Source organism: Camarhynchus parvulus, chromosome 5 (assembly GCF_901933205.1).
Source record: "Camarhynchus parvulus chromosome 5, STF_HiC, whole genome shotgun sequence".
Taxonomy (NCBI): domain Eukaryota; kingdom Metazoa; phylum Chordata; class Aves; order Passeriformes; family Thraupidae; genus Camarhynchus; species Camarhynchus parvulus.
The window spans coordinates 32,814,844-32,840,613 of NC_044575.1; the positions used below are offsets into that span (position 1 = coordinate 32,814,844).

A 25,770-nucleotide genomic window follows, 5' to 3' on the forward strand; every position below is an offset into this window, starting at 1 on the left:
AGTCCCTGGAGTAGAAACATACTGATACTTAGCTGAGTTATTCTCCATCCCTGCTTGTAGCTGTTTGAGAAAAATCAGTTATCTCAACAACTACTTCAAGTTCCTGTAATTCCTTACCCTTCCACACACACAGTTCAGACCAGCTCCTGTGCTGAACAAGTCTCAGGAGGGGTTGTATCTTGAGAAGTTAAAAAATGTACAGTATTACTGGTAGTGTTTTGCAGGAGGGGTAACTCTTCTATTTTTAAGATTTTCCATGAGCAAGCAAGAAATTCTGATACCCTACCTATTAAAGAGAATGAGACTTTTTTAAAAGATTATTTTCAAATCAGAATCTTATACGGTACATACTACCATTGCTCTCAGATTAATATCTCTTTCAGGGATTTCCTTTACCAATATAGTATACTAATCCGTTAGCTTTAATAGGAATCCCAGACTTTAGTAACTCATTCTTTGATCCTATAATGGCCAGCCTTAAATTTAATTTAAGAGACTATACAGCAAATTCATAGTGGATTCTTGCTGTATTAATGATTAGGAACTTTAGAACTGAACACAAAACAAAGAAAAAGACTATACAAATTGCATCTGTATATCCCAGACTGCAGTAGACTTCTCTTGCCATTGTTAATAAACCTATGTTTATCCTTCTGTAATGAATACATAATGAAAAGGATTCAGTAACATCAGCAGCAGCTGCATCTTGAAAGGTTACACAAATGCTACCCACAGGGATCCTACAGAATATGTAATACAACAAGATACAGTCAAGACTGATTATCATATGAATGACCTTGCAGAGTTAAAAAACCCCCAGCAATGCATAAGCAGAAAACCATTAAATTTTATTACAGCATTATGACAATGCTAACCCATAGACTGAAGTTTTACAGATTACACAAGTGTAATCAATTGTACATAACTCATTTACTGGTACAACCCAAAAGATGGGGAAGACAACAAAGTAATTTTGAAACATTCTCTGCACTTCCGAGCAACAAAACAACCAAAGGTGCACATATGAAAAGGGCTAACACGTGACATCACTCTGCATTTCCTTTGAAAGTACATCCAGCTGTTTAGAGATGTCCATAAGAAATACTGTTTCCCACTCATATATTATATTGACCCCTTCCAGATTCTAAACCTTACCAACACATGGTTTGCATCTATTGATAAACATCAGTTTAGTACATCAACCTCCTTTTATAGGCCTCAGTTTGCTTTTTCAATTCATTACTGTTGACACTGAAAGGAATGCAATCTCATTTATTACTGCTACTACTTCTACTGTTCACTCTTTTCATACTGTATTATACTGGTGAAGAAACTCCTGCAGATCCTCACAGCATTTGAAATACCCAGAAATAGTATCTTGATGCCTTGTTAAATCCCATTTTGGATGTTCTGCAGCCATGATAATTTCCAATGAATAATATTCTTTGTGGCATATTATTCAGTGAATAATATTCTTTCTAATTTATGCTGATTAATCCCTTAATCCAGATTCCATTTCAATACAATGACTACCAAAAGCTAAAATAACAAATCTATGAACATGTACCCTATGAACATGTGCTTAGACCCCTCAGAGGTCCTGAGCCTCACTCACCAGTGGCTGATGATTCTACTTAAAAAGATGTGGCCAGAGAGCAGGTATGAGCAGAGGAGTTACACAGCTGCACCTTAAGATGCAGGCTGCACATTGTACTGAGCACACCTTGCACAGTATGGCATCAGCTAGTCCCGACCCCTCCAGACACCTGTACCCCTCAAAGATCCTGCTTCCACTTGCTTTAAAAATGAAACTAAGCACTAGCCAACACTTAGGGTAATAAGGAAGTACCACACCTTGTGGAAAGGCAATCCTACAATCAACTACATTATGATTTGAGGGTTCTTGTAAAATATCTTTTTGTACTCACTATCCAATAGGATAAAACTAAATTCTGTACAAATTGCAGCCACACCAGTATCAAAAATTAACCTGAAAAGTTAGACAAGAATTTTTAGATTTATACTGGAAACATCAGAAGTGAGCAGTCTACCCCTTTTCTTTACAGTACTAATTACCGCTTATGAAAGCTTATAGTCACTTAGCAACTTGGTGGTGGTAACTGCCTTTGTTTCAAGAATATTGATAACTAGGTTATGAAACTACTGACTCAATAAAAATAACATCTTAAAATAAAGGACATGTCAGTCAAGTTACTCCTATTCTAGGAAATTCTATGTGTACTCTGAGTCAGAGTGCTTTGACAGATAAAGCACATAGGCACGAAATAGCTTGACAAAGTTTCATTTGACTATATTAAATTTTCAGAATTTTCTGAATATCAATTCCATCCAGTTCCTGAGATGTTTGTAATATGTTCAAAATGAAACAAACCCCATGCTTTAAAAAAACATTTCTATAGTTAGGAAAACAATTTTCATATCAGCCCTCAAACTGATGCATTCCTGTTATGATTTAAATTAAATTGTCTGCTTAGGCAGCACTTTAAAACTGAAAGGATTTTCATTTCTTTTATTCTATTTTCTACACCCATGTAGATGTTTGACAAACTGTTTTATTAACATGCCACACTACTAGAGATAAAGTATTTTATGCAAAAAAATGAAGTCACCATATTACTGATTTTTTATCTGTATTCTTATTCTGTATTCTCTCACAGAAATGCTGTGAGAGAACTTAAACAAATAGAGGAACTATGTCTAAAGCTAATTTTAAAATATAAGAAGGTGTATATGTTGAATTCAATTTGTACCCCTCTCTTCCATGTTTACTTAAGCCTAAGTAAATGTCCATTATAACATATGGACAATGTATTATACTATTTGCTATATGTGACAGTATTTGTGGAGGACAAAAAAAGCTGAAGAGGCTGTAAATTCTCTTTTCATTGAGATTAACGGGCAAAAGAGAATGAAGCATGAACGATAAAGCCAAAAATCTTTCCCAGAGGGAAGGAGTAATACACTTGAATAGGTGGAAAGGAAGCCAGAGCACAACCACAGTTTACAGATGAATGTCAAACATTTAGAAGAATGCAACATTTTTTCCATTACTCCATCCCCACAAACATGTCCTAATGGACACTCATTAACAGACAAAAATACAGCTCTACAAGGCTGCTCTAGTAATCATAATTTCTTCACCATTCTGTGAACTTCTTACTTTTTTCAAATAGTTTTAAAACCTAGCTCTATGGCCAAAAAAATTCCAACCATTTTGTAGGAGCAGTATCTCTGCCCTTCTGTTACGTGCAGAAGCTTCCTGCACAGAGCTGACAAGCAACTCCTAGGACTGGTTTAATCAAATATTACACAAATCAACTGAATACCTTTTGATCTCCTATTAGACAATCACTAATAAAGCATGGAGTTCACAAAACCTGCCAGAAACAAACATCCAACTGAAGTGCAGACAAAGTGGCCAGGGAAAATAAGAAATAGGAATTATGTACTCCAAGTGATTCCTCCTGAACCTGGAATGAAGCCAAGTGATAGCATATCAAATTTTCACAGAAATGGCACAGTGGAAGCCTGGGTTTACAGCAGGATTCTAGAAAGGAAAAATAAAGAAAAGCAAAAATATGGCCCAAAAGAGCAGATGTGGTATTGAAAATTAAGAGCTTGACTGCAAGATGGAAAAGCCAGAAAGTGGATTCTTTAAAAAGAGCAGGAAGATAAAAGAGGGTGGAATAATCACATGAGGTTAACAATCAGCAACGTTACTAGTGTTATGAACAGAAGAAGTTGGCATAAGCAGAGAGGATTAGTGTTATGTTTTGTTTCAGAAAAGGATAAGATTTTTGCACAGAGCTGGACAGCTGGAGATTGAGTTAAGCAGAAATAGAGCCAAGTGGACAATGGCCTGTTACTAGTGAATATTCACATTCAGGAAGGAAGTGCGCAAAATTAAAACAAGAATTAACTTGAAGTGAAACAACTATGGTTAGTGACTGAAACTTCTCCAAGAAGCAATAGCCATGGCTAAATAATGCAAATAATTTATCATAAAGAAAAAGGCATATTTTAGAAGTGGAAGTAACAAACAGAAACCTTGCCGAAGTAAAACTTCCATAAATCAGAGGACTAAAAGAAGTTGTTCACAACTGATTTGTTTTAGAATAGTAGCTACCCACAGAAAAAGGGAATTTCAAATCTTTTTCCCATCTTCTAAAGGCATTACAGATATGCAAAAATCAGGAAGACATCATGAAACCAAGCTGATTGCCCTAAATAATGCAGGTGTTTTTTAAAGAGAGAAAAAAGCAAATGGAAAAAAAGAAATACTGTTTGAACAGGTCCACCTTAAACAGACCTGAGAACCATATGAAATTCTTTAAAGAAGTGACTGAGCTGAATCAGTGAGAAACCATGGGTTATGGATAAACACTTACAATAGAAAAAGCAGAGCAGCAGATAGTCACAGATACATGTAACTTTTACAAGATTTTCTACACATCATTAAATTTTCAGTCCAAAGCAGTAGTACACCTCTGGTCATTGAAGTCTTTGAGACTGTGCTACCTACCTAAATGAACAGTTAAAACTATTCTTGACACCATTTCTACTTGTTTAGGCTGCTGCTCTGGGTAATTCCAGACAGTCTGAACAACACCAGTGCCTATACACTGAACAACACTATACACTATTTTTTTTTAGTATATTATTTAACAAATAAAGACTGGATCAGATGATTATTTTAAGGCTCCTTTCAACCCAGGCTGTTCTGCTATTCTCTGATTAGTGTAACATAAGGACTGAAAAATGATTAAACAAGGAAACATTTTTATCATATTATAAAGGCAATTAGAGCCTTTAACGAAAAGTTGTTTCTCATCACACGGATCACAAACTCTCACAACCATGACATACTTCAGTCCTCACAGTATCTCAGTACAGACTGAAAGTCCTAACTTGCACAATGGCAACCTCATGCTCCAACACATCATTAGGAGCAAGAGAAGTATGTGGTTCAACCAGCTGGTGTAGTTGCACGTGTTGATTCTTTCTGTTCTGCTCTTCCCTTCCTCACACTTTTCCCTGGCCAGAACAAAAGCTATTTGACTATTTGGCCTAAGCACAAAAATATTTTATTAGGATACATCAGGTTCTAGCTGGAACACAAACAAGCCTCACTTTTAGTTAAAATGATATGAACATAGATCACAGAACATATCCCCGGAGATGTGAAAAAATGACTGAACATGTTACTTAGCGCTACAATTTAGCTGACAAGGTGATGACTGTTCAAAGTTGGACTCAATGACCTTAGAGATTTTTTCCAACCTAAATGGAATTTATGGAATTATGTGATTCACAATACTTCCCAAAGTACAACACAAAATCTAAAGGCAAACTTGTAAGCAAACTTGCTTACTTTTTTTTTATCTCTAGGTGACCAGGGGAAAACAGGAGACAAAAGGAAAACCTATTTTTAAATTTAAAAAAAAATTTAGGAGTCCAAATGAATAAAATATGAATTGCTTTATCAGTCAATACACACAGTGGTTTATGAGTTTAGACTCTTCCTAACGTCACTGTAAAAACCCTCCCATCTCCCAGTTCCTAAAAAATTTCAAAGCATCTCCTCAACCCGTTTTCTGTTCCCCATACTTAAAGACAATTTTTGTTTTGTTTCCCAACTACCTTTCATTACAGATTGGACACAGGGCAAAAATGCAGCATTCCCTGAAATGGTACAGCTGAAGGACTGTTTGCATATTTGTCCGGCAAACTTACATGTGCTAAACCTAAGAAAACTATTCTTAAAAGAAATCATTATATGTGAGTACAAAAATAAAGGTGAACAGAAATCATTCCAGAACTTTTAAGCATTCTCTTACCTAGCTGTTGTTTTCTTTTTAAGCAAATTCAACAAATTTTAGCTGCCTAAAATCTTCTCAGATACTATTCTAGACAACTTTAGATATTCCCAGACACTTAAACAGTCAAGTTTTCTTTAGCAATCTGTCATTAATGCAAGTGAATAAATATAATGTCTGAAGGTTTAAAGCTTTTGTTTACTTCAGCTTCCACTTTTTTTGCCTCACTCAGAAAAAGCATACTTTGTGTAACTGCTTTAAATACATGTTGTAAACATTTCTCTTGCTAGAAGTAAGAGAATGTTCTTTTAACATTCTATTCCCTTCCAGTCACAGAAAATTGCTCTTGCCATTACTATGTGTGTTCCACACTATCTGTGTTCCACAGAGTGACATGAGGCACAGGTTTAAGAAAACTAACACAGCAGGGGCTGATATCATATTATCCAGGAAAAGCATTTACCAGTTATTTCATCCAGCAAGACGTTTATGTTGCAGCTTCCCTTCCAGCTGAGCCTGTCCTCCCAAGACAGGTCTAAGTAGACAATATGAAAAGAGAATGAAATGCTTACAGTAATTTTCCAATACCTATTTAAGATTAGGGGCTAAAAATGCCCAAGGAACTTTACTGCCTAACAAGTATGTTTTGCAATGTTATAAAGTTTTCTCAGACTCAGCCTCTGAAAATTTCACCCAAATGAAATTTTGTTTAAAACAGTAACATTAGAGAATTTGTAGGATTTTAACTTTGCCATTCCCTGAGGCTATCAGAGCGTTACTGTGGGCTGCTGAGCTCTAATGAACAGAAAAGCAGCTGACTGGGTGTGCCAGACTTTCTCTATGAAGTTGTTCCAACTAAACAGTTACTAGAGATTGTTTTAACTTGGACTAATGGGTAGGCTCCTCCCTGATACAAGGCCAACAAAACTTTGCATAGTTTATATTCTCTCAGCCTCCCCACCCTTCATATGTTGTTTTTTCCTTCTTGTTAGGATATGCATAATCAGAGTACAAAAACAAGTTACTAAAAATCTAAATGTAAGTAGGCTGGAGGAAAAACAATGCCTGCTGTAAATGCAGAGCACTTGTTCACAGTAGCACATATACATGCATACATGAGAACATGAGCTTGTTTTTAATTCAACAGTCTGAAACATTCAGATATTATAACAGTAAGGGACAATTGGACAGACTTAGTCCATTAACTAATTCCACCCTACTGTGTTTTTCAGGTCTGTCTTGCTACTCGATTGATATATGAGCTCCTGTGGCAGCAGTTTGCATAAACTGGGGGACAGAGGCTAAACACACCAGAAAATCAATCATCAGTTCTGATCTGTTCTTTTTCAATTTTACTTGCTTTAAAAGGATTATTTACAGATTAAAGTCCCAAACAGAAAATATTCAGACATCAGAACTGCATTATTCATCTTTCTCTTTGTCAAGGCAACAATAAAATCTACCTAACGATAGAGAAGCTTGATGCAGTATTCTAATCAGCTCAGCAGTTCCTTTTTTAAGTATTTCTTACGTGCTGCTCCACGCTGAAAATTATTCCATAGTACAGTATTTAAAGGCCAGATGTATGGTGAAAACTTACAGGCTTTGACTCATATCGCTTGGAGTACTATAAAAAGATAAGGTTTTAATCTGATGTTTATCTACTAAAAGGGTTTAATACAGTAAGCGTTGGTCAGTGAGAAAGAAAACTTCTGGTTTTCTTCACAAGATGATATTACTTCTAAGAGCAGAACTATACAGCAATCAACAGAAATGCTTTCTGAAATACAACATCAAGGGAACATTCCAGATGTTTTCTGCCCAGTATGATTCAACAATCCATAATGCAGTGAGTCAGGGTATTATACATACTACACTCCAGCACTACAAAAACTAAGACTGTTCAGAATGAATCCTATTGCAAAGCAAAACACAGCAGTTTTAACTGTTAAGGTACCATAAGAATAGCTTCTGCCAAAGCTAGCAATTAGGGGATACTCACACATGTCTTACGTGCATGGCTGCTGTACTCCACCTTGAAAGGATAGTTACCATGAAAATTTGTTAAGTAGAGCATTACTTCACAGCTCTGCATTTTTGTCACATACAAGATAGCACCAAACCCCGCCAAAAGCCTCACTTGGACCAATAATGAACAAACTGTTTCCAAAGACATCATGACATTCAAACATTTTAACCTGGCATTAAACTTGATGCAAGCATCTGCCACGTTCTGGGCAAAACATGGCACTGAAATACATCATCACCACTGAAGTAAGGTGCTGCCAGCTCTTGAGGAATACAAACCTACTCAGCACAAGTAATTACAATAAATGGATAAAGCTCTATAGAGCCCCCATTCTCTTTGGAACACAGAGGGGAGTGAAGGGGTCTGCAACATAACTACTTCGCGTAGTAATTTTTGCATACCTCCATGAAAAAGCCCGCAAAGTCCAACTAATAATATCATCAAGCTTCTTTTATTATGAATGAGGCAACAAGCAGCTCTCACTGTACAACTGTACAACTTCCAGTCTACAGTTTTACAACCAATTTGTTTTATGCATAAATCTTGTTGCATCAAAACTGGCTTTGTATTTATGAATATTGAATTTATTTCTTTTAATTACTGCAAATTTTCATACGACTTAATAAACAGATCTGATGCTTCACATTCTTCAATGTCTTTGTTTTTGATGTCTTTGTTTTGCTCACATTTTTTCCTTTCTCATTTTTCCAAGATTTCTCATTTGAGATTTTGGAAATCTTTTCAAGGAGTTTATGTCTGATTGAGGTGGAAGGAAAAACAATTTCAAGAGATCAAGTCTGAATCGAATTGAAAGCAACATTAGTAACAGAAATTCTGTGCATTGACACATTTTTTAAAAACAGCTCAGAGAGTCACAGAATCATTTAGCTTGGAGAACACCTCAGATCATTAAGTCCAACCTTTGACTGAACATCACCATGTCAGATATGCCATGGCACTAAGTGCCACAACCAGCCATTTCTCTTGAACACCTCCAGGGATGGTAACTGCACCACCACCCTGAGCAGTCCATTCCAGTGTTTAAGAAGCCCCACTGTGAAGAAGTTCCTCCTGATGTCCAGCCTGAACCTCTCTGGCATAACTTGAGGCCATTTTCTTGTCTTTTCACTAGTTACCTGGGAGAAGAGGCTGGCCCCCACCTTGTTACTACCTCCTTTCAGGCAGCCATAGTAACATCTTCCCTGAGCATCCTTTGCTCCAGGTTAAACAACCCCAATTCCCTCAGCTGCTTCTCAAAGAGATTACCCTCTAGAACCTTCATCAGCTTCATTATCCCCCTCTCTGGACATGCTCCAGCACCTCAATGTCTTCCTTGCAGTGACAGGCCCAGAACTGAATACAGGACTCCAGGTGCAGCCTCACAAATCCTGAGTACACAGGGACTGCCCTGATCCTGCTGCCCCCACTATTGCTGATACAGATCTGGATGCCATTGGCCTTCTTGGCCACCTGGGCACACACTGGAACATGTTCCTCCAGCTGTTGACCAGCACTCCTAGATCTTTTTCCACCTGACATCTTCCCAACCACTCTGTCTCCAGCCTGTAGTGCTGCCTGGGGTTCTTGTGCTCCAAGGGCAGGATCTGGAACTTTGTTGAATCTCATACCACTGGCCTTGGCCCATTGATCCAGCCTGCCTAGATCCCTCTGCAGAGCCCTCCTGCCCTCCAGATGATCAACACTCCTGCCCAGCTTGGTGTAGTCTGTAATCTGTCTGAGGATGCACCTGATCACCTCATCCAGATGATAAATAAAGATATTAATCAGGACTGGGTGCAATACTGAGCTCTGGGGAACAATACTGATGCACAGTAAACTGCTAAACTTTATCAATCTGCTACAATTCTATTCTGAAGGATTTGGGGGAAAAAAAGTGCTGAACAGCAGACACATAACTACACATCTTCAGCTTGCCATTTAGAAAGTATTTCCTACATGTGAATAAGATCAAGTAGGGTATTGGTAGGACGCACAGGAACACACATACATTCCTCCTCCACCTTAAAAAGAGAAAAAAAAAGCAAACCAAAACACACCACTCTTAACACTAAATGCTTTCAAATACATAATTCTGTAGTGTTGCTGTAAAAAGATGTCCTCCTACACAAAATTCTTGTGGAAAAGGACTGCTTATATTACATTGGACAACTCAGAATCAGAAGGGATCAGAGCACCAAGACATATTAAGGATACAATCAATAAATGCATCCTACTCTCCAAAGTAGTTCATCATTTTCTCTTCTATTTCAATATATACAGAAAGATCAATAATAAAGAAGAGAAGGTTAATCTGGCTTCCACTCAAAATGCACCAGTTTTGTTTTTCAAAGACCCTTAAGAAAAGATTTTAAAATCTCTTTTATAAAATGGAATTTGAAATTTATTATCATTTCGAGCAACTGATATTTGACCTTATAAAACTCCTTATGGAACCCTGGAGTTAAAATACCAGAAGTACCTAACAAAGACAAAGCATGTTCTGACAAAAGAAGGAAAAGAGTTTTGGTTAAGAACTATAGTCAGTATCATAATAATTTATTATAAGCAGATGAAGGCAATTATGTTTTGTTAATATTAGCACTAGAAGCTATATGCTGTATGTGTACATTTAACATATATTTATTTAGACACACATAATACAGTACATGAATGTAACCACACTGTGCAACAATTTGAAAAACATCAGCGCTTTCCATTATCCAACTTATGGCCCATTTAAAGCAGTAAATTTAGGTCACTGAGCACACAGCAAGAGGAGCTAGACAATATTTGCCCTAGAAATACCTGAACTATTAAACCTTCACCTTAAAGAAGCCATTACCAAGATAAGATAGTGAAGAAAGAAGCTTGTTTGGTTTTTTTCCTCTATTCTGAAAAAAGAAATTTGAATTTTCACAACAAAACATAACACAAAGCTTGTACTGGACTCTGTTCAGTCCTTGCTGAACATCCCAGTCTGTGCCCAGATGTTCAGCCATGATCCAGTCTGGGTCCATGGGGCTGGGCAAAGCATCACAACTGGCCTGCAGCTGTCTGCAAACAGCTGTCCAGGTCAGAACTTGCAGAAGACTGGACCATCATTTGGCTGGTGTGCTCTTCTGGGCTGACCAATTCTCTTATGTCAGTCATGACCTTTTTTGTATAAATATTCAAATATACAGTAGAATCTGACATCTAAGTGGGTCAGATTGAAAGTGAGTATGATGAACACTGAAGTAACATTCTCACAACATTTACACAGAGGGGAAAATACCACCCATTGGCAAGTAGGCCAATGACCTGTATTTCTGAAGTGACTGTTTAAGCATTTTATACTTAATTCAGAATTCTAAATAAGGCTAAGAACTATTTTAAACAATTATGTTTCAATTACATAAGACAATGACGACAAAATTAAAACTTAGACCTGATCCAATAACTCTCACTAGGTCTGCTAGTGTGGAGGAGGTGATAAATATCCACTTTCAGCTTTGAATTTCTTGTCTTTTCTCTGTGTTAAATCCTCTTTTACATTACAAAAATCCCAGTGTTCATTTTCTCTGTTCTGCCTACAGCCACCCTACCTCTGTGTTTCCCATCTGTCTACTCCTTTCTTGTTCTTCTTCAGCTAAATAACTCCTTAAAGATCTGTCTTGGCTCTGTTTGCCAGTTTAACTTGGCTAGCTCCAACACTAAGCTAGAAAGCTGCAGGTAACCCAGCTGCTTGGTTACCACCAGGCTATCAAGCAGTCTTGCTACAGCTTTGTTAGCTTAATCTGTGTCCAGTTTCAGATTACAGGCTTTATCTATACCTCCTTCAAGCATTCACGTTTACTACTAACATCTCAGTATTCAATATCGTACAATCAAAAAACCCAGTGCATACTTCAAATACCAATACTAAAGAAGAATCTTCCTTACTCTCCCATCTCGCTTTGCTCAATATTTGATTCTTTTAATGGTTCACTGTCCCATTTCTGAGGCTAAGGACATTCTCCCTGCTCAGCATCTCTATCCACACTTGCAGAAATTCAAATAAACAACTAAGATAAAATGTCTTTTCAACACCAAAATTCAGTTCAACACTGAAAGGAAAACATTTAACTCTTGTTATAACATTTTGTGTAATTTCTCAGTTTCAAAGTGAGCAGCAAATAGAAGTAGCTGTCACAGTGGCTTATGTTTCATTTTCTGTACCATACCTTGGATGAAACTACAACTAGACAAGATGTTTTATATTTATATCCCCTAAGGATATAAGGAGTCAGTTTCTATTCTTTCAACTGTCAAATTCTGTTCTAAAGAGTAAATTATCAAATTCCTTTCAGCAAAGGCCAGACTGAATTAGTCCAAGAAAACTATGAACACAGAGATATTCCAGTCACTTTGTTTACCTAATACATAGCAAACCTGGGACAAGAGTCAAAGGCTGATAAAGGCATTTCCAGGGAAGAGGTTGCAACACTCAGCACTAAAGCACATGAAATGTTGCCTGAAATGTAAATACAAATTCAGAGCTAGCCACCATTGTGACTGCTTCACAGTGTACGCTGTACACTGCTTCACATTACATCAAAAAAGGAAGGTAATCAAGTATATTCTGCTGTCCCAAGATGCAATCCATCTTGGACTGTTTGGGGCACAGCTAAATTGCCATGACCACATTAATTTTGCCTTACTAAACAGAAACTTTTTCTGTAACAATGTGCTGCAACTACAACCATTACTGCTTCACAGCCATTGGGAATAGGCAAAATCACAGTTTATCCTCATCACAATTTCTTTTACACAATGGCAGAATCGCTTGCTCCCCAATGCGTGGTTTTGTGCCTTTGATGATTCCTGACTACATACCTAACTGCACTTGACCCTACTGAACTGCATAATCTTGCTGAGCAGGCTGTTTGGAATGTGACATCAAACACAGCCAGGCAGTCCTCTCCCTGGTCACTTTGTTGCCTGCTGATATTACCAACTATACTGTACTCTCATAATATAAACTATAAATGTATAAGAGAAAACCTGGACCCAGATCTGTGCAAAACACCATGAATAGTGAGCCACATGGGAGGGCTCTTGCAACATCAATATGCAGCTTTTCAGTGTCTGCCACAAAGTAATTGTATTTAGATCCTGAATGCTTCTCCTTATCATGAGTGGCCAACTCTGCTTAAGTCAGGACATCCACTATTTCTTCCTTACTCATAATATGCTGTGGCAGTAAAACAATAAATGCATTTAAGACCATTCACTGTCTTAAAATCCATGTTGACTGATATATATGAATATGGGGTGGGGGAGCAGAAGGAATGCCAAGTTTTACAGAATATCAAATAAAAAAAAGACAAAAAAAATCCACCCATAGAATATTTAGCCTACAGAAAATTGTAAGCATAGAGAACATCTCTAACCTTTAATCATGAACATGGGTATCAAACACCTGTGTATCCCAAAACTTACTGCACAGATGTAGAACGTGATTGCTCTTGATAAGAAGACTTAAGAAAAAGAAACTGGACTGACATTTGAAAAATTATGACTCCCAAAAGACGAGTATAGCTTTGCTTAAAAACATTAGTGATTTGAACATTTTTTTAAGAGCTGAGAGGCCTAGATTAGTTTCCTCTACACCTTGAGAAGACTGAAGCATACAGTTCTTATATCGACACAGAGTATTCCAACCACAAGTCTATGGAACAGCCTAGGGGAATAAATTTTTAAATCCTTCTTTGAAGCTCTCTGTGTGGGGAGAATGGCTGAGGTCACTTGGCTTGCTCAGCCTAGAAAATAAGAGACTGAGGGAAGGCCTCACTGTGGTCTACAGCTTCCTCAGAAGGGGAAACAGAGGGTCACACATTGATCTCTTCACTCTCATGAGCACTGATAGGACCTGAGGAAATAGCATGAAACGCTATAAGGGAAGGCTTAGTCTGGGTATCAGAAAAAGGTTCTTTATTCAGAGGGCGTTCAAGCCCTTGAACAGGGCCCCCAGGGAACTGGTCACAGCACCAAGCCCAGCACAGTTCACAAAGCATTTGGAAATGCTTTCAGACACATGGTGCCATTTTTGGGTTTACCAAAATGCCAGGCCAGGAGTTGGCCTCGATGATCCTTGTGGGTCACTTCCAACTCGGGATATTCTATGATCCTACAATGACAAGCAAAATACTCAGCTGTAAATGAAAAGTCTTCTGTTTTGTCTCACTGACCTCAGTATGTGTGTGCAATTGCTCTGCAGCTTGTAGTCTAACAGAAGTATTTGTACATATGTATCTGAATATATCTCATCCAATAACATTCAGTAAATGTACACTTTTTGGGCAGATGTGTGACATGCTAGAACAGTAGTAGTGTCACGGAGTTTTAGCTCCTGTGCTTTGAAAGTTTTAACATTATTTAAAAAAATAACACCACAATTTGAAAGAGTCATGAAACTCTCATTTAGTTAAAAAATAATTGTACTTTTCTGAGAGTCATAGCACATTGCTTTTGGCCACTAACTGTACTTCCAGCAAGATGCATGCACTCAAAGGCAGCAACTGATATGCCTAAAAACATAAGTGACTAAATCACCCTAAATACCAAAGGTACTCACACACCCTCAGCTGGCAGTCATTGAAACATGGCATAAAAAAATACATTGTATATCACTTCAATGTCCTGAAAAGTTCATCTTTCTAAGAAATATCTTAATCTGACTAAAGAAAGACTGTTACCAAATATTCTATTTCATACTCTGCAGCTGTGCTGTGAGAACACCAAGGGGTTTTTAAACAATGAAACCCCCTGTTCAATTTATCATAGTATATAAATATAAACAGCCTAGAGCATATGGTTCCTCAAGACAAAAGGTGTAAGTGCTACAATTCTCTCATTACACTATGAAGATTCGAACAATCCAGCTCCTTATGGCTACAGACAACAGCTGCTCAGTTAATCAAAGATAAACCTAAACAAATAACCAGATGTCAAAAGTCATTAAACTTACCTGACAGGCATATGTATGTTAAATATTCACCCTGACCCCCAGTAGCTAGAAAAGGAATCTTCTTTTTTGTTCTTCTTTTCACTTGAACAGCTCCCAGCATCCTTTCATCATGTGGGGCAAAAATCTCTTTGCTGATTGCAGATTTAGCATTCATCGTAGATCACAGGTATAGCAGACTGGCGCTCTCTAAAAATAAAAATAATAAATAAAAATAAAAAAATAAAATCATAAATATAAAAAAATATTAGAAACTCTTAAGTTGTATCAAAGTCCACAATATTAGAAACTATTAAGTTATATCAAAGTCTACTTACTCTGGCATTAAAAACTCTGACCTTCAAAGAAAGTTTCTAATGCCTCAAAGAATTTAGAAAATAATTTCATATTTGTAAAGGCAGAATTTTCAAAGTATTTAAGTGTCTTCACTGAAGTTCTCCACACTTCCTAAATTTGCTTATACAAGCTTCGCTTATTTTGGGCAGAAGCACTAGCACTTCAGTATGTTGCAAAATCTTCTCAGAGAAACACCCTGCTTAACTTCATGCAGCATAAAAGCTTCATTAATTCCCCCTCTGATAACTGAGGGAAACTCGGATCTGTGTCCCACATACACAGGGAAAGCACTGCAAGGGCTTAGGGAAGCAGAACCATGGTTGTGCTGGCACACAAGAAGTCACGTTCACAGAGGACAGAGACAACTTCAGACTTGGTGAGACTGTTCCTTCAGGAGCACTGCTCCTGGTGACAGCATTTGATTACGCAGCTCTTGCACCTCTTGCAGCTTTAGCATCTCATCCCCTCAACTCTGGAATTACTGACTGGGCAACTGCACAGGAAACGGTGTCAGAGACACCATCGGGGTCAACACAGACAAAACCACACCTCTACTTTTGGGCTCTGTAATTTTGACCCAGGTCAGTTCCTCAGTGTGTTTCGTAACAAAACAGCACAGTTGACTTAGGAGAGACATTTGTCTCAGGAGAGACATACACATTTATATAGGAAAAAATTATTGTAGAGAACAGGGAAGGAGGAGGGAAGCAGCTTAGTCATGCACATCCCAAAAAACAAACCTCACCACAGCCTGCAGAGGGGCCTAAGTAAAGGAGGGAGAACTGAGAGGGGACATTAACAGGTTCTTTGTGCAAGCTGTAACTCCCATTAGTTCTGCACTGACTCTTGTAACACATACATAGGCCCCCATTCACGGAAACTGCTGAATGACACCTTTAATTGTCCCAATGTAATGACATTTCAATGCACATACATTAATTTACACGTTTCTGTATTACTAAGACTTTCAAGCTGACAGATCTTTTTGACATCCTTAGCTTTCTTAGTTCGAAGATGATAATACTCAGGCCTGAACTACCTGATAATTCTGCCTGTGGGATCATTTGATATTTGCTATAATTTAAAATAAATGTAAATAAACTACAGTCAAATTAGATTATGAAACCAAGAGGGTCAAGGATCCATTATTTTTTGTGCACATACTACCAGCAAGGTAATTGCCTTAAGACTTTCAGTCTCAAAGTTTTGTTGTCTCTATTTATGACATTCCCTTATCTTATAAATGGGAAAATTTAAAAAAAAACTACACATGAAACAGCACAACTTAGTCCAAACTTAATTCATCACCCGCTAATTTTGGGATGCAAACAGAATCCTGTGCCAAAATAATCTGTAACAGCATACCTCAGTTAACCAACATAGAGTTATTTGAATTCTGACATGTTTTATCATCACGTCATTTTACATGAACCTTTAAAAAAGTGAATTGGATTTAAAAATTGTCTCCATCAAAAGAAAAATCCAGACCAATTTCAAGTGATCAAAGAATGCATAGCTCCTGACAAGCTGTGATCTCGTAAGTCCCAACATCTTAGTTACCTATCCTTTAAAATGAATATATTTACATCACAACAGAATCAAAATAATAAACTTACATGGCAGTTACTTGGAAAAAAGTTCTGAAAGAAAATGTGCTGTTTTCACATTCATCTCATACTTTTCTCTTCTTCTGTGTTACAGAAATATTTGCAGAGTACATCATACCAGCATTTAAACTGTTGGGAAACTGCAACTAGCTTTTGAGGTAATTTTTTTTTTTTGTTTTTTTAATTCAAGGCCACTGTTAACAACAATGGATTTAAATACACAGACCTCCTCCTGACTGAACTAGAGACTGATAATCTTTGCAAAACCCAGACCTTCATGTGCCTAAAGAATTTTCAGTGAACAGCTTTTCGGGAAAACACACAGAAGTGCTGTCAGGTTAAAAGACACTCAAGTGACATTCAACTGAAAAGGTGCTTTCCAGATTGCAATGATTTGATGCTGTTAATTCCGCAACTGAGTTGTTGAATAGATGTTTTCAGACATTTTCTTAATGGTCACAGACTGTAAAATAAAATATGACTTCAAAGATTACTCAGGGATGTAAAGGCTTCCCGGATTGAGAGAAGATGCAAGTTTTTCTTACCTACAGTATCACAAAATGTTAGTGGTTCATTGCTGCATGCTGCCACTGGCTTTGACATTAAGCTGGTTTGTATACATTTACCAGAAGCTGTACACAGACACAGTAGATACCTGGACTGTAACTGGAACCTCCAACTAAAGTGTGGACTCCTGACTTCAGAGATTGTGATCCTTGATCCTTCTGTTCTGGGAACTTGGGCTGACAACAGCTTCAGAAGCCATATTCAAACAATTAATCTAACACAGTGTGTACTTGATGCAACTGCCAAATCTGATGTGAAAACTGACACTAACACAAACCACAAAAGCCCATTTATTTAAAGAAGAAAATAACTAACTGTGCCTGTGTACAAACAAATTTCTGAGATTGAGATGTCAATATAGTTTAGATGAAGTTGTTTTCCATCGTCAAAAAATCAGCAGCTGAATTCAAATAAGCAACCTTCTCCTATGCACTAGAGGCATGCAGAAGACCTCTGTTTAAATAAGTAAAGCCTTCCAATGCTCCCTGTTTTTACAAGTGGAGATAATACAATTCCTGGCAGTTTTACTTAAAAAAAAAAATATATATATATATATATACACTTCCTCAAGGAACATGAATAAGTCTCATTTTTTTCCCCATTCTCCAACAAAATCCCTCTTTTCCTTCAAAAAAAAACCTCAAACCCCTGCCTGTACATGCACAACTTCATGTTGTATATGCATATTTCTTTGCACAATTATGTTTTCTCTTGGTGCACATTCCAGGACAAATTCAAACCATCAGCAGTTTCCACTCAAGGCCGCTATGAACTCATGCACTGGAACACAAACTTCTTCCTCCCATTTGTACTCAAATACAAAATAAAATCCTTAAAGAAACTTGTTGGAGGACCACTGAGCACTCTCAGACAGTGCATTACTGCTTGCAGCATTAACCCCTCTGAGGTAAGGGGGATTGAAATGTTCCAGTGAACCTAAGAGTTCAGAAAGAGAGACCACATTTCCTACCTCACGTGCTTTGTTCCACATATTTACTTCCGCTCAAACTACTATACTGATGCTTTAGGCTAATCAAAGACCCCCTTTTTCTTCTGCAATTTTTCACTCCATCTACTATAGCACTATGGAACAGAATGTCAGCATTTACACTGTGGTCCCAGCACAAAGAAGAAACACAGAGAGGAAAGATTCCTGTGTGGATTTGAAAAAGTGCCTGCAATGCGCTGCTCATTTGCATCTTCTCACATCTTTCTCTACTACAGTTCTTCTCCACTATATTTCTATCACTAAAAGCTCCCTCTGTGAACAGCTGACTTTTCCTCTAGAAGTATGTGAGGGGGCAACAATTAAAGGCAATTTCTTAAAAAGAAGATTAAATAAAACCAAGATAATTAAGCTGAATCCTTAATGCATCCCACATGTTCAATAACAAAAAAAAAAAAAACCAAACCAAAACTGGACAGTTTTCTGGTTAGCCAGAATCTCAGACTGTTTTCAGGCACACAGCCAGCAAATGGCTAATTTATCTTTACACCCACATGTTTCATAGGACTCTATGCAAATAAGTGGAAAAAAGGGATTTACAGTATCTTTGTTGAGGGTATAGGTATGCAGAAAGGAAACTAATTCTCAGCTTTCAGAATTCAAATAGGAGTAAATTACAATACAAAGCAAGAGCTGGAAAAGGACATAAAGGTTTCCAAAAAAAAGGAAAAAATGTTCAGTACGCTAAATCTGGCTGTTTTTAAGGATCTTCAGTTTAATCACAAACAGGGAAGGGCTCACAGGACAGGCTAACCACTGAAATGCTGCCTGCAGTGTGAAATCATCTGAGCAACCAACTATTCTTGGAATAGTAACTCTAGCAAGCACTCAAATCTGCTTTTAATAAAGCCACTATCCTGAAAGATGACATCTACTTAAGGAAATCATTGCAAGACACTGTTGCCAAAAGAACAGCTCTTGCTATTGTGATAGTTGCCTGGTATTTACTTTACAGAAGATGCAGTATCACTTCATTCTTTTGAGACTGTGCCCCTAAACTGTTTCTAAATGGTACAGAAAATTAAGTAGGAGGTGACATAAGGCATATAAGGTGACAGAAACATATTGAGGGATGGGTTACTGTATATTCCAGGTCATATTTCATGTTCTGAAAAGAAAACAGCAATTCCAGATCTAGAAGCTAAGGTCCTAGTAAACAGTATCATAGATCCCAGCTCACAAAAAGGATGTAATACTGAAGTGAACCTAAATACTGCAATCTGGGAAAAATCCAACTCAAATGTAAGACATAACATTTCTGTACTGTGATTCTGTGTGTGAATAACTGCAGGCCATTAGTAGATTATTTTAAATAGGTGTGCAAGAAAACAAATATATATTGAAGAACTGCAGCAAATTAAAATTAATTTCTGCTTATATTTTCACAGTATTCTGGATCAAGACTATATTCATAAGAAATTAATAAAATAATGCAAGAATCAGTGGACACTGATTCTTTCAGCATTTTCTTAACTGCCAAAAGCAGCACTGTTCCCTAAATGTGCCCTCCCCTGGAACTGGTATGAAAAGCTGGAGGTGTTTCTGCGAGTTGCCCCAGAATGGCAAAGGCATCTCTGTAAAGGTGGTACAGCCCTCTCCACGTCTTTCTGAGTGAAGAGCAACAGTTAAGAGACCCACTTAGATTCTCCTTGCAAGAATCCCACAATCTGAAAGTCATTATTATTTCAAGAATGTAAGATTTTGAAAATAAAGATGGACAACACCACATTAAACAACACCACCCAATCTAGAAAACTGTTTACCAAAAATCAGTCAAGAACTTCTTGGAAGCCTGTGCTGGAGTCATCCTTTTTTAACAGGAACATTTTGAATCACACAGATTCACCAAGAAATTTAGGAACTACCAGATTTTATAACAAAGCCGCAGAAAGACCAGATTTGCATTTCTAGAAATTTGCCCTCAGGACACTGGGACATTCACAACAAGTAAAAACTACTACTTTTGCATAACAGCATTGTACATCGTAGTCTTGAGAGGTTAGCTTAATTCATATGACCTTTCAGAAGTGTTTAGATCTTAAGACCAGTTATTACACCCAACCTTAGACTTTCATTTGCAGGAGGAACTGCCACAGTTTCTTCGGCCATTCCTCACAGATTTCTTCCTCCAAACCTCTCACCTCTCTAGGCCTTTTCCCTTTACCCTATATCTTTTCTGAAATGTAATCCTCAAGTCTGGACCCACAGCTTCATTGATGGCACCAGAGTCAACTGAAAGAACTATTTGTTGGGTCTTTGGAACAGGCTCCCCAGGTAAATGGTCGCCTTACCAAGCCTATCATAGTTCAGGGAGCATCTGGACAATGCCCTTATCATATGGTTTAGTTTTAGGTAGCCCTGTGAGGAGAAAGCAGTTGAACTTAGTGGCCCTTATGGGCCCCTACCAACTCGAGATCTACAGACTCCTATAAGGAGTGAGCTACTGCCTTATACAGCTACTGCCATAAATAGCAAAACAGAAGAGCTTCACTTCAACATCTACCATGTTCTTCAATCTTTTTGTGGGAAAAAAAAAAAAAGGACATTTGACACCTGAATAACTAATTATTCCAACTTAACAGGGGATTTTTGTATTTACTGCTTTAAGGCTATTTCTCCTACTGTACAATAGTTTTATAGTCCAATTCTGTCTTTTGACACTTGCAGTTCTCTAGATTGACACCCATCAAAAGTCAGGAGGTACATTCTGTGTGCCATCACTTTGGACAGTTAAAATGGTTTGAGACATAGCACAGCTTCCTTTCGCTCCTCCAGTAAGAAAGATATCTTAGAAAGATACTAACTCCTTAGAGTACACTTCTAAATCATTTGTTTCTACACCTTATGCTACTTTCATGTGAACCTAATTTCCTTCGTTAATCCAATGTGACTAATATCACATGAGACAGCACCAGAGGCACCATTAAAGCAACTCCAACTTATTCACATGGCCTAATACTTTTATCACAAACCCAAATCAACTGATCTGAAGTTGCATTTGACCTATTATTGCTTGTTCAATTGTTTGTCTGTATTTTGGCAAAGAAAAATCACTAAAAAATGAAATTAAAGGATACCGGTGAGAAGGAGCAGTCATGTTCCTCAAGGAAAGGGGAACTAGTTGGAAGGGCTGTAGTTTAGAACATGCACAGTTTCTTTCAGTAGTTTGTGTTGTTTCTCATTGAACTTATGACCACCACAAGCACTTGTACTGACTTACACTTGTACTTACTTATTGACTTCCTTTTGTACTTCTCTTCCCTATGACAGTATAAATGCTTCTGTGGTAGTACAGTGAACTAGACGAGAATTAATCCACTTTTAAGCTATCTTAAAAAAATATTGATTACTTTTGGTTTTACTCAGCTCAAGCTCCCTGATATAGTGCACTCCACAGCTGTGTGTCAGCACACGGGAATGAAGTGCAGCTGGTAAGATCAAGGCTCCCATGGGCCCCCAGCAGTGTTAGTTTACAAGGATCATGAAATTGTGCTTTAAAGAGAAAACCAAAAATGTCATGTACTTTCATCAAATATTGAAATCACTGACTGAAGACATGGCATGGAGACAATCTAGACAAATTTTTTCAAAAACAAAACTTGCTACAAAGAACCAAACTTACTAAAAAGTGCTAAAACAGGAGCCCATATGGGTCTTCTCCTTGAAAAGAAGAAAATGGGGCTCAAGATAGTATAAAATTTCTTGGTATACTGACTCCATTATTTGTTGGCTTAAACAGAGAGGTAGCAAAAGTCAGGTTAAAAGTCTGTCTCTGTTACAACTATCAGAACTGTTGCCTATAGGAATATAGAAAACAAATGTTGCAATGCTATTACGGCAGTATAGCACCCATAACTACAATACACTAACTCACATCACCTATTCTGTCAAAACATCTCACAGGAAGCAGATTCTGACTTATTAAGTACTGATAATTGAAAAAACACATTAAATGGATTCATAATTTAGTGCACAGGTTGCCAGAGAGACAGGTTATTCCTACATCATCAGCTGAAGGTGTTTTAAAGAAAGAAAATATAGAACCCCACAAAACTGGTACATGGTACTCTTACTACTTGCTTTCTCCAACTAGTATAAGTCAGTAAACTCTGAAATCAGGTTTTACAAATCCTCCCAGTTCCATTTCCATTCCTCCTCACAGAACTGATACTGGTACAAGTTGTAGTCATCCATTAAATTAAATATCCCAAAAGAGAAGGAGGGAACAAAGTCAGGCCTTTCAGGATAAATATTTTCAATTTTCTAAACTGCAACCTGCAACACCCACACCAGAAAAAAAAAGAAAAAGTTCCTTTTATTACTTTAATGCTGGGGAAAAGTACAAAAGCATAGTAATACATTAGGACAAGACAATAAAAGATAACATCAAGGTATTAAAGCATTTCTTTCATCCATCTAAGGTGAATCAACATTCCTTGGTAAATATAAATAGTGGTTTTTTTCAATCACTCCAAATGCCTAAGAAGAATAACTTACTAGCAAAATGCATAATGCTTTTAAGAATGAAATATATGCAGTTCTGGGGATACTAAAATCTCTGTAAGAGTAGAAATACCTCTATGAACTACTACATGAATGTTTTTCTTGAAGGAAAACAAACACTATGTAAAAGTAGTAAACCATCTGTTGGCAGTGTGCTCATACTTTGCAGCAGTTAAATAAATAGTTTTTCTTTCTGGCAAATAACACAACCTGAACACATTTCTGACATGCTGCCTACTTCTTTCCAAGAATCTTCCAGCAGTTACAAGCATCACTCACTTCAAAATGGGTGAGTTCAACAAAGCTTCGAATCACTTCAACAAAGCTTGCAAAACTGCAGAGTGTTCTGTAAACTTAAGAAATTACAAACAAAAATAAAATGGTCTGATCCAGTGTTTTGCTCAAGGGATGTTATCATCTCAGAAATGATTAAAACTGTCATCCACGGCTTCTAGCCCCCACTATGTTTGATAGCTTAGCTCTGCTCTCCTGACAGAATCTATTTAAGAAAACCATGACTGCAAACAGACCTTGTACATTGAAATTTATGGGGTTTTGTGGGGGTTTTTATTTTTGTTTGGTTGGGTTTTTTTGAGGACTGACCTGTTCAATCTCAGAGAAAGCTGAGAAAAATCTAGAAAGGAAACTACTGGCTTTTCTCTTCAACTCTCAAGCAAGTTCTACTTAATTATTTTCATAGTAATTTGCAATCAGTGATCAGTTGCAGAATTGTTTTATTTTAATAGCTAGAAAGTTTCCATCAAACATGGTAATGCAGAAATTTTGTCAAATGATAGCCTCTTGGGAAGAAGACAGTCTTCTTTCAAAATAAAAAATATAAATAAAATACCACTGTCCCCCTCCGCACTCCTTGCAGGGAACAAGTAGGAACTTCTTGAGGTAGGGGAAGACTTCATCACGTTTATGGATGAGGACAAACCATTAAGTTTTAGATTAGTATCTCTTACAGATCAGTGTGGAGATATATGGGATCAATGTATGGGATACCTGTAAAACACGTAGCGAAATTTTCCAGTTCTACATTAAATTCTGAGAACAACAGTATAACAGCACAGTGAAGGATAAAAGAATTATGGTAACCTAGACAGCCCAAGCAAACAAAAACATCCTTCTTTATTTCTGTTATGTCTTTTTATAGTTTGCCAAGGAAGAGACTGGAATGCCTTTATTTGAAGTGAAAACATTAGGAGAATCGTATCTGTTCTACATTCCTGAAACTAAGACAATACAACATGAGGATGTGAGAAGGTGGACGAAGGAGTAACACCTACATTTGTTAAGAAGCATCCTGTCCAGGGAGCAGGGACGCAGCAAGACAATTCAACACAAACCCCCTGTATCATTTACTTCATACATTTAGGAGTGGTTCCATGCTTATTGCACACAGATCTTAGACTTACAGGCACAGGCATCTACCAATTTCACACGTCAAAGTAAGAGGGCTGTTTATAAAAAACAAACCAACCAAACAAAAACCATGACTAAATATACAATGTATGTCTTCCTTCAGACAAATCCGAGAAGACACGAGCTCAATCAACGTATCAGACACCCTTCCAACTTAAATGTCAACCACCACTTTGCAATGAATAATTTATGCTGTCTCTAAAGAGCAGGCAGAGCTATGGACCCTGAAATAATATAATCTCTCAGTGTATCTCCACAGGCTTATGAAAAGGTAATTTTAGCACCAAATGCACACTTGATTGATAAATACACATTTTAAAATTGAGTGGCATTTCCAATTTTCCCCTATCAGATTAGTATGTATAGTAACTGACAAGGTCAACAGCAACAAATTCTCTGCAACAATTCTGTGCCAAAATCAACTTCATACAACCCACATCATATTTTACATGGCCAAACCCCTAGATAAAATGGCATCCAACCAAAAGAATAAGCACATATTCCATACAGAATTACGATTTTTATTCCATAAATACATTCTGCACCAACAATAGGAAGAAATATATTCCATCTTTAACTAAGACATCTGAATACAAGATAAGGGAAAACAACTGACAGCCACACAGTCCTGGCTGTGGTGTGCAGCCTACAAAAAAAATTCATGTAGATACAGATGTTGTTATCTCAAATCACTCTTTTTCTACCATAAACAGCCTTATGAAAATCCTCCTTCTATACAAAACCTAACCACCACTACACAATAGTAGCAACTCATACAATTGCTCAAGGACAGAAATTTTTAGTTACAGATAGGAATACTGTTTCACAGAGAAAAAAATCTAGTCCTGTCCTCAACCAAAAGAAGTTTTTCAGTAGTGGCTTATGCCAGATAAACTGCGGGATGTTACCAAATAAAAGGGTCAAGATCCTTCATCACCCAGTATTTTCCTGATTCATTAGAACACTCGACCAATACTAAAATTTGCAGCTGCACATTAGTATCAAAACAGTGAGACTGTGGGAGGAATAGGTGCTACTTTTGGCAGTAATCTACAGTTCACTGGGTTAATTCATTCTTCAACCTTACCCTCATCTCTGCACATTCCTTTAGAACCAAGCCCTAAAATTACATTCTTAAAATTTATTATTTTTGAATCCTGAATCCATTTCAGAGACAATCATATATCCTGTTACAATGAACTTATAGACTCATCTGCAGTTTTAATCTTTTTCTTTCTTTACTCAACAGGACCCACAACCTCTACTAATCCTAACACCACGCTTTATTAAAAGCTATTAAACCACTTTGCCTTTGTAACCCAACAATCAACGTGAGTAGTTAAAGCAATCCCATAATTCAGTAATTAACTGTTAACACACAGCACCCAGAAAATTTTCTAAGTACATCTTATGTTAAATCAAGTGGTGTTTTTGCTATAGGTTTTTCCTTTCATATATTTTGCAGACATAGT

At 37.3% G+C, this 25,770-nt stretch overlaps 1 protein-coding gene across 5 annotated transcripts in view; it reads right to left on the reverse strand.

Annotated features, from left to right (window-relative positions):
* Positions 1-25,770, reverse strand: part of STXBP6 (syntaxin binding protein 6) — a 95,003-nt gene that overhangs the window by 45,148 nt on the left and 24,085 nt on the right. For 4 of the 5 annotated variants that reach the window (XM_030948787.1, XM_030948788.1, XM_030948789.1 and 1 more), the window contains one exon: positions 14,855-15,040. In XM_030948787.1, the coding sequence (XP_030804647.1) occupies positions 14,855-15,008 (154 nt within the window). In that variant the 5' untranslated portion in view covers positions 15,009-15,040. Of the gene's footprint in view, positions 1-14,854; positions 15,041-25,770 lie in introns of those variants that run through there. The other variant, XM_030948791.1, reaches the window with a different exon arrangement.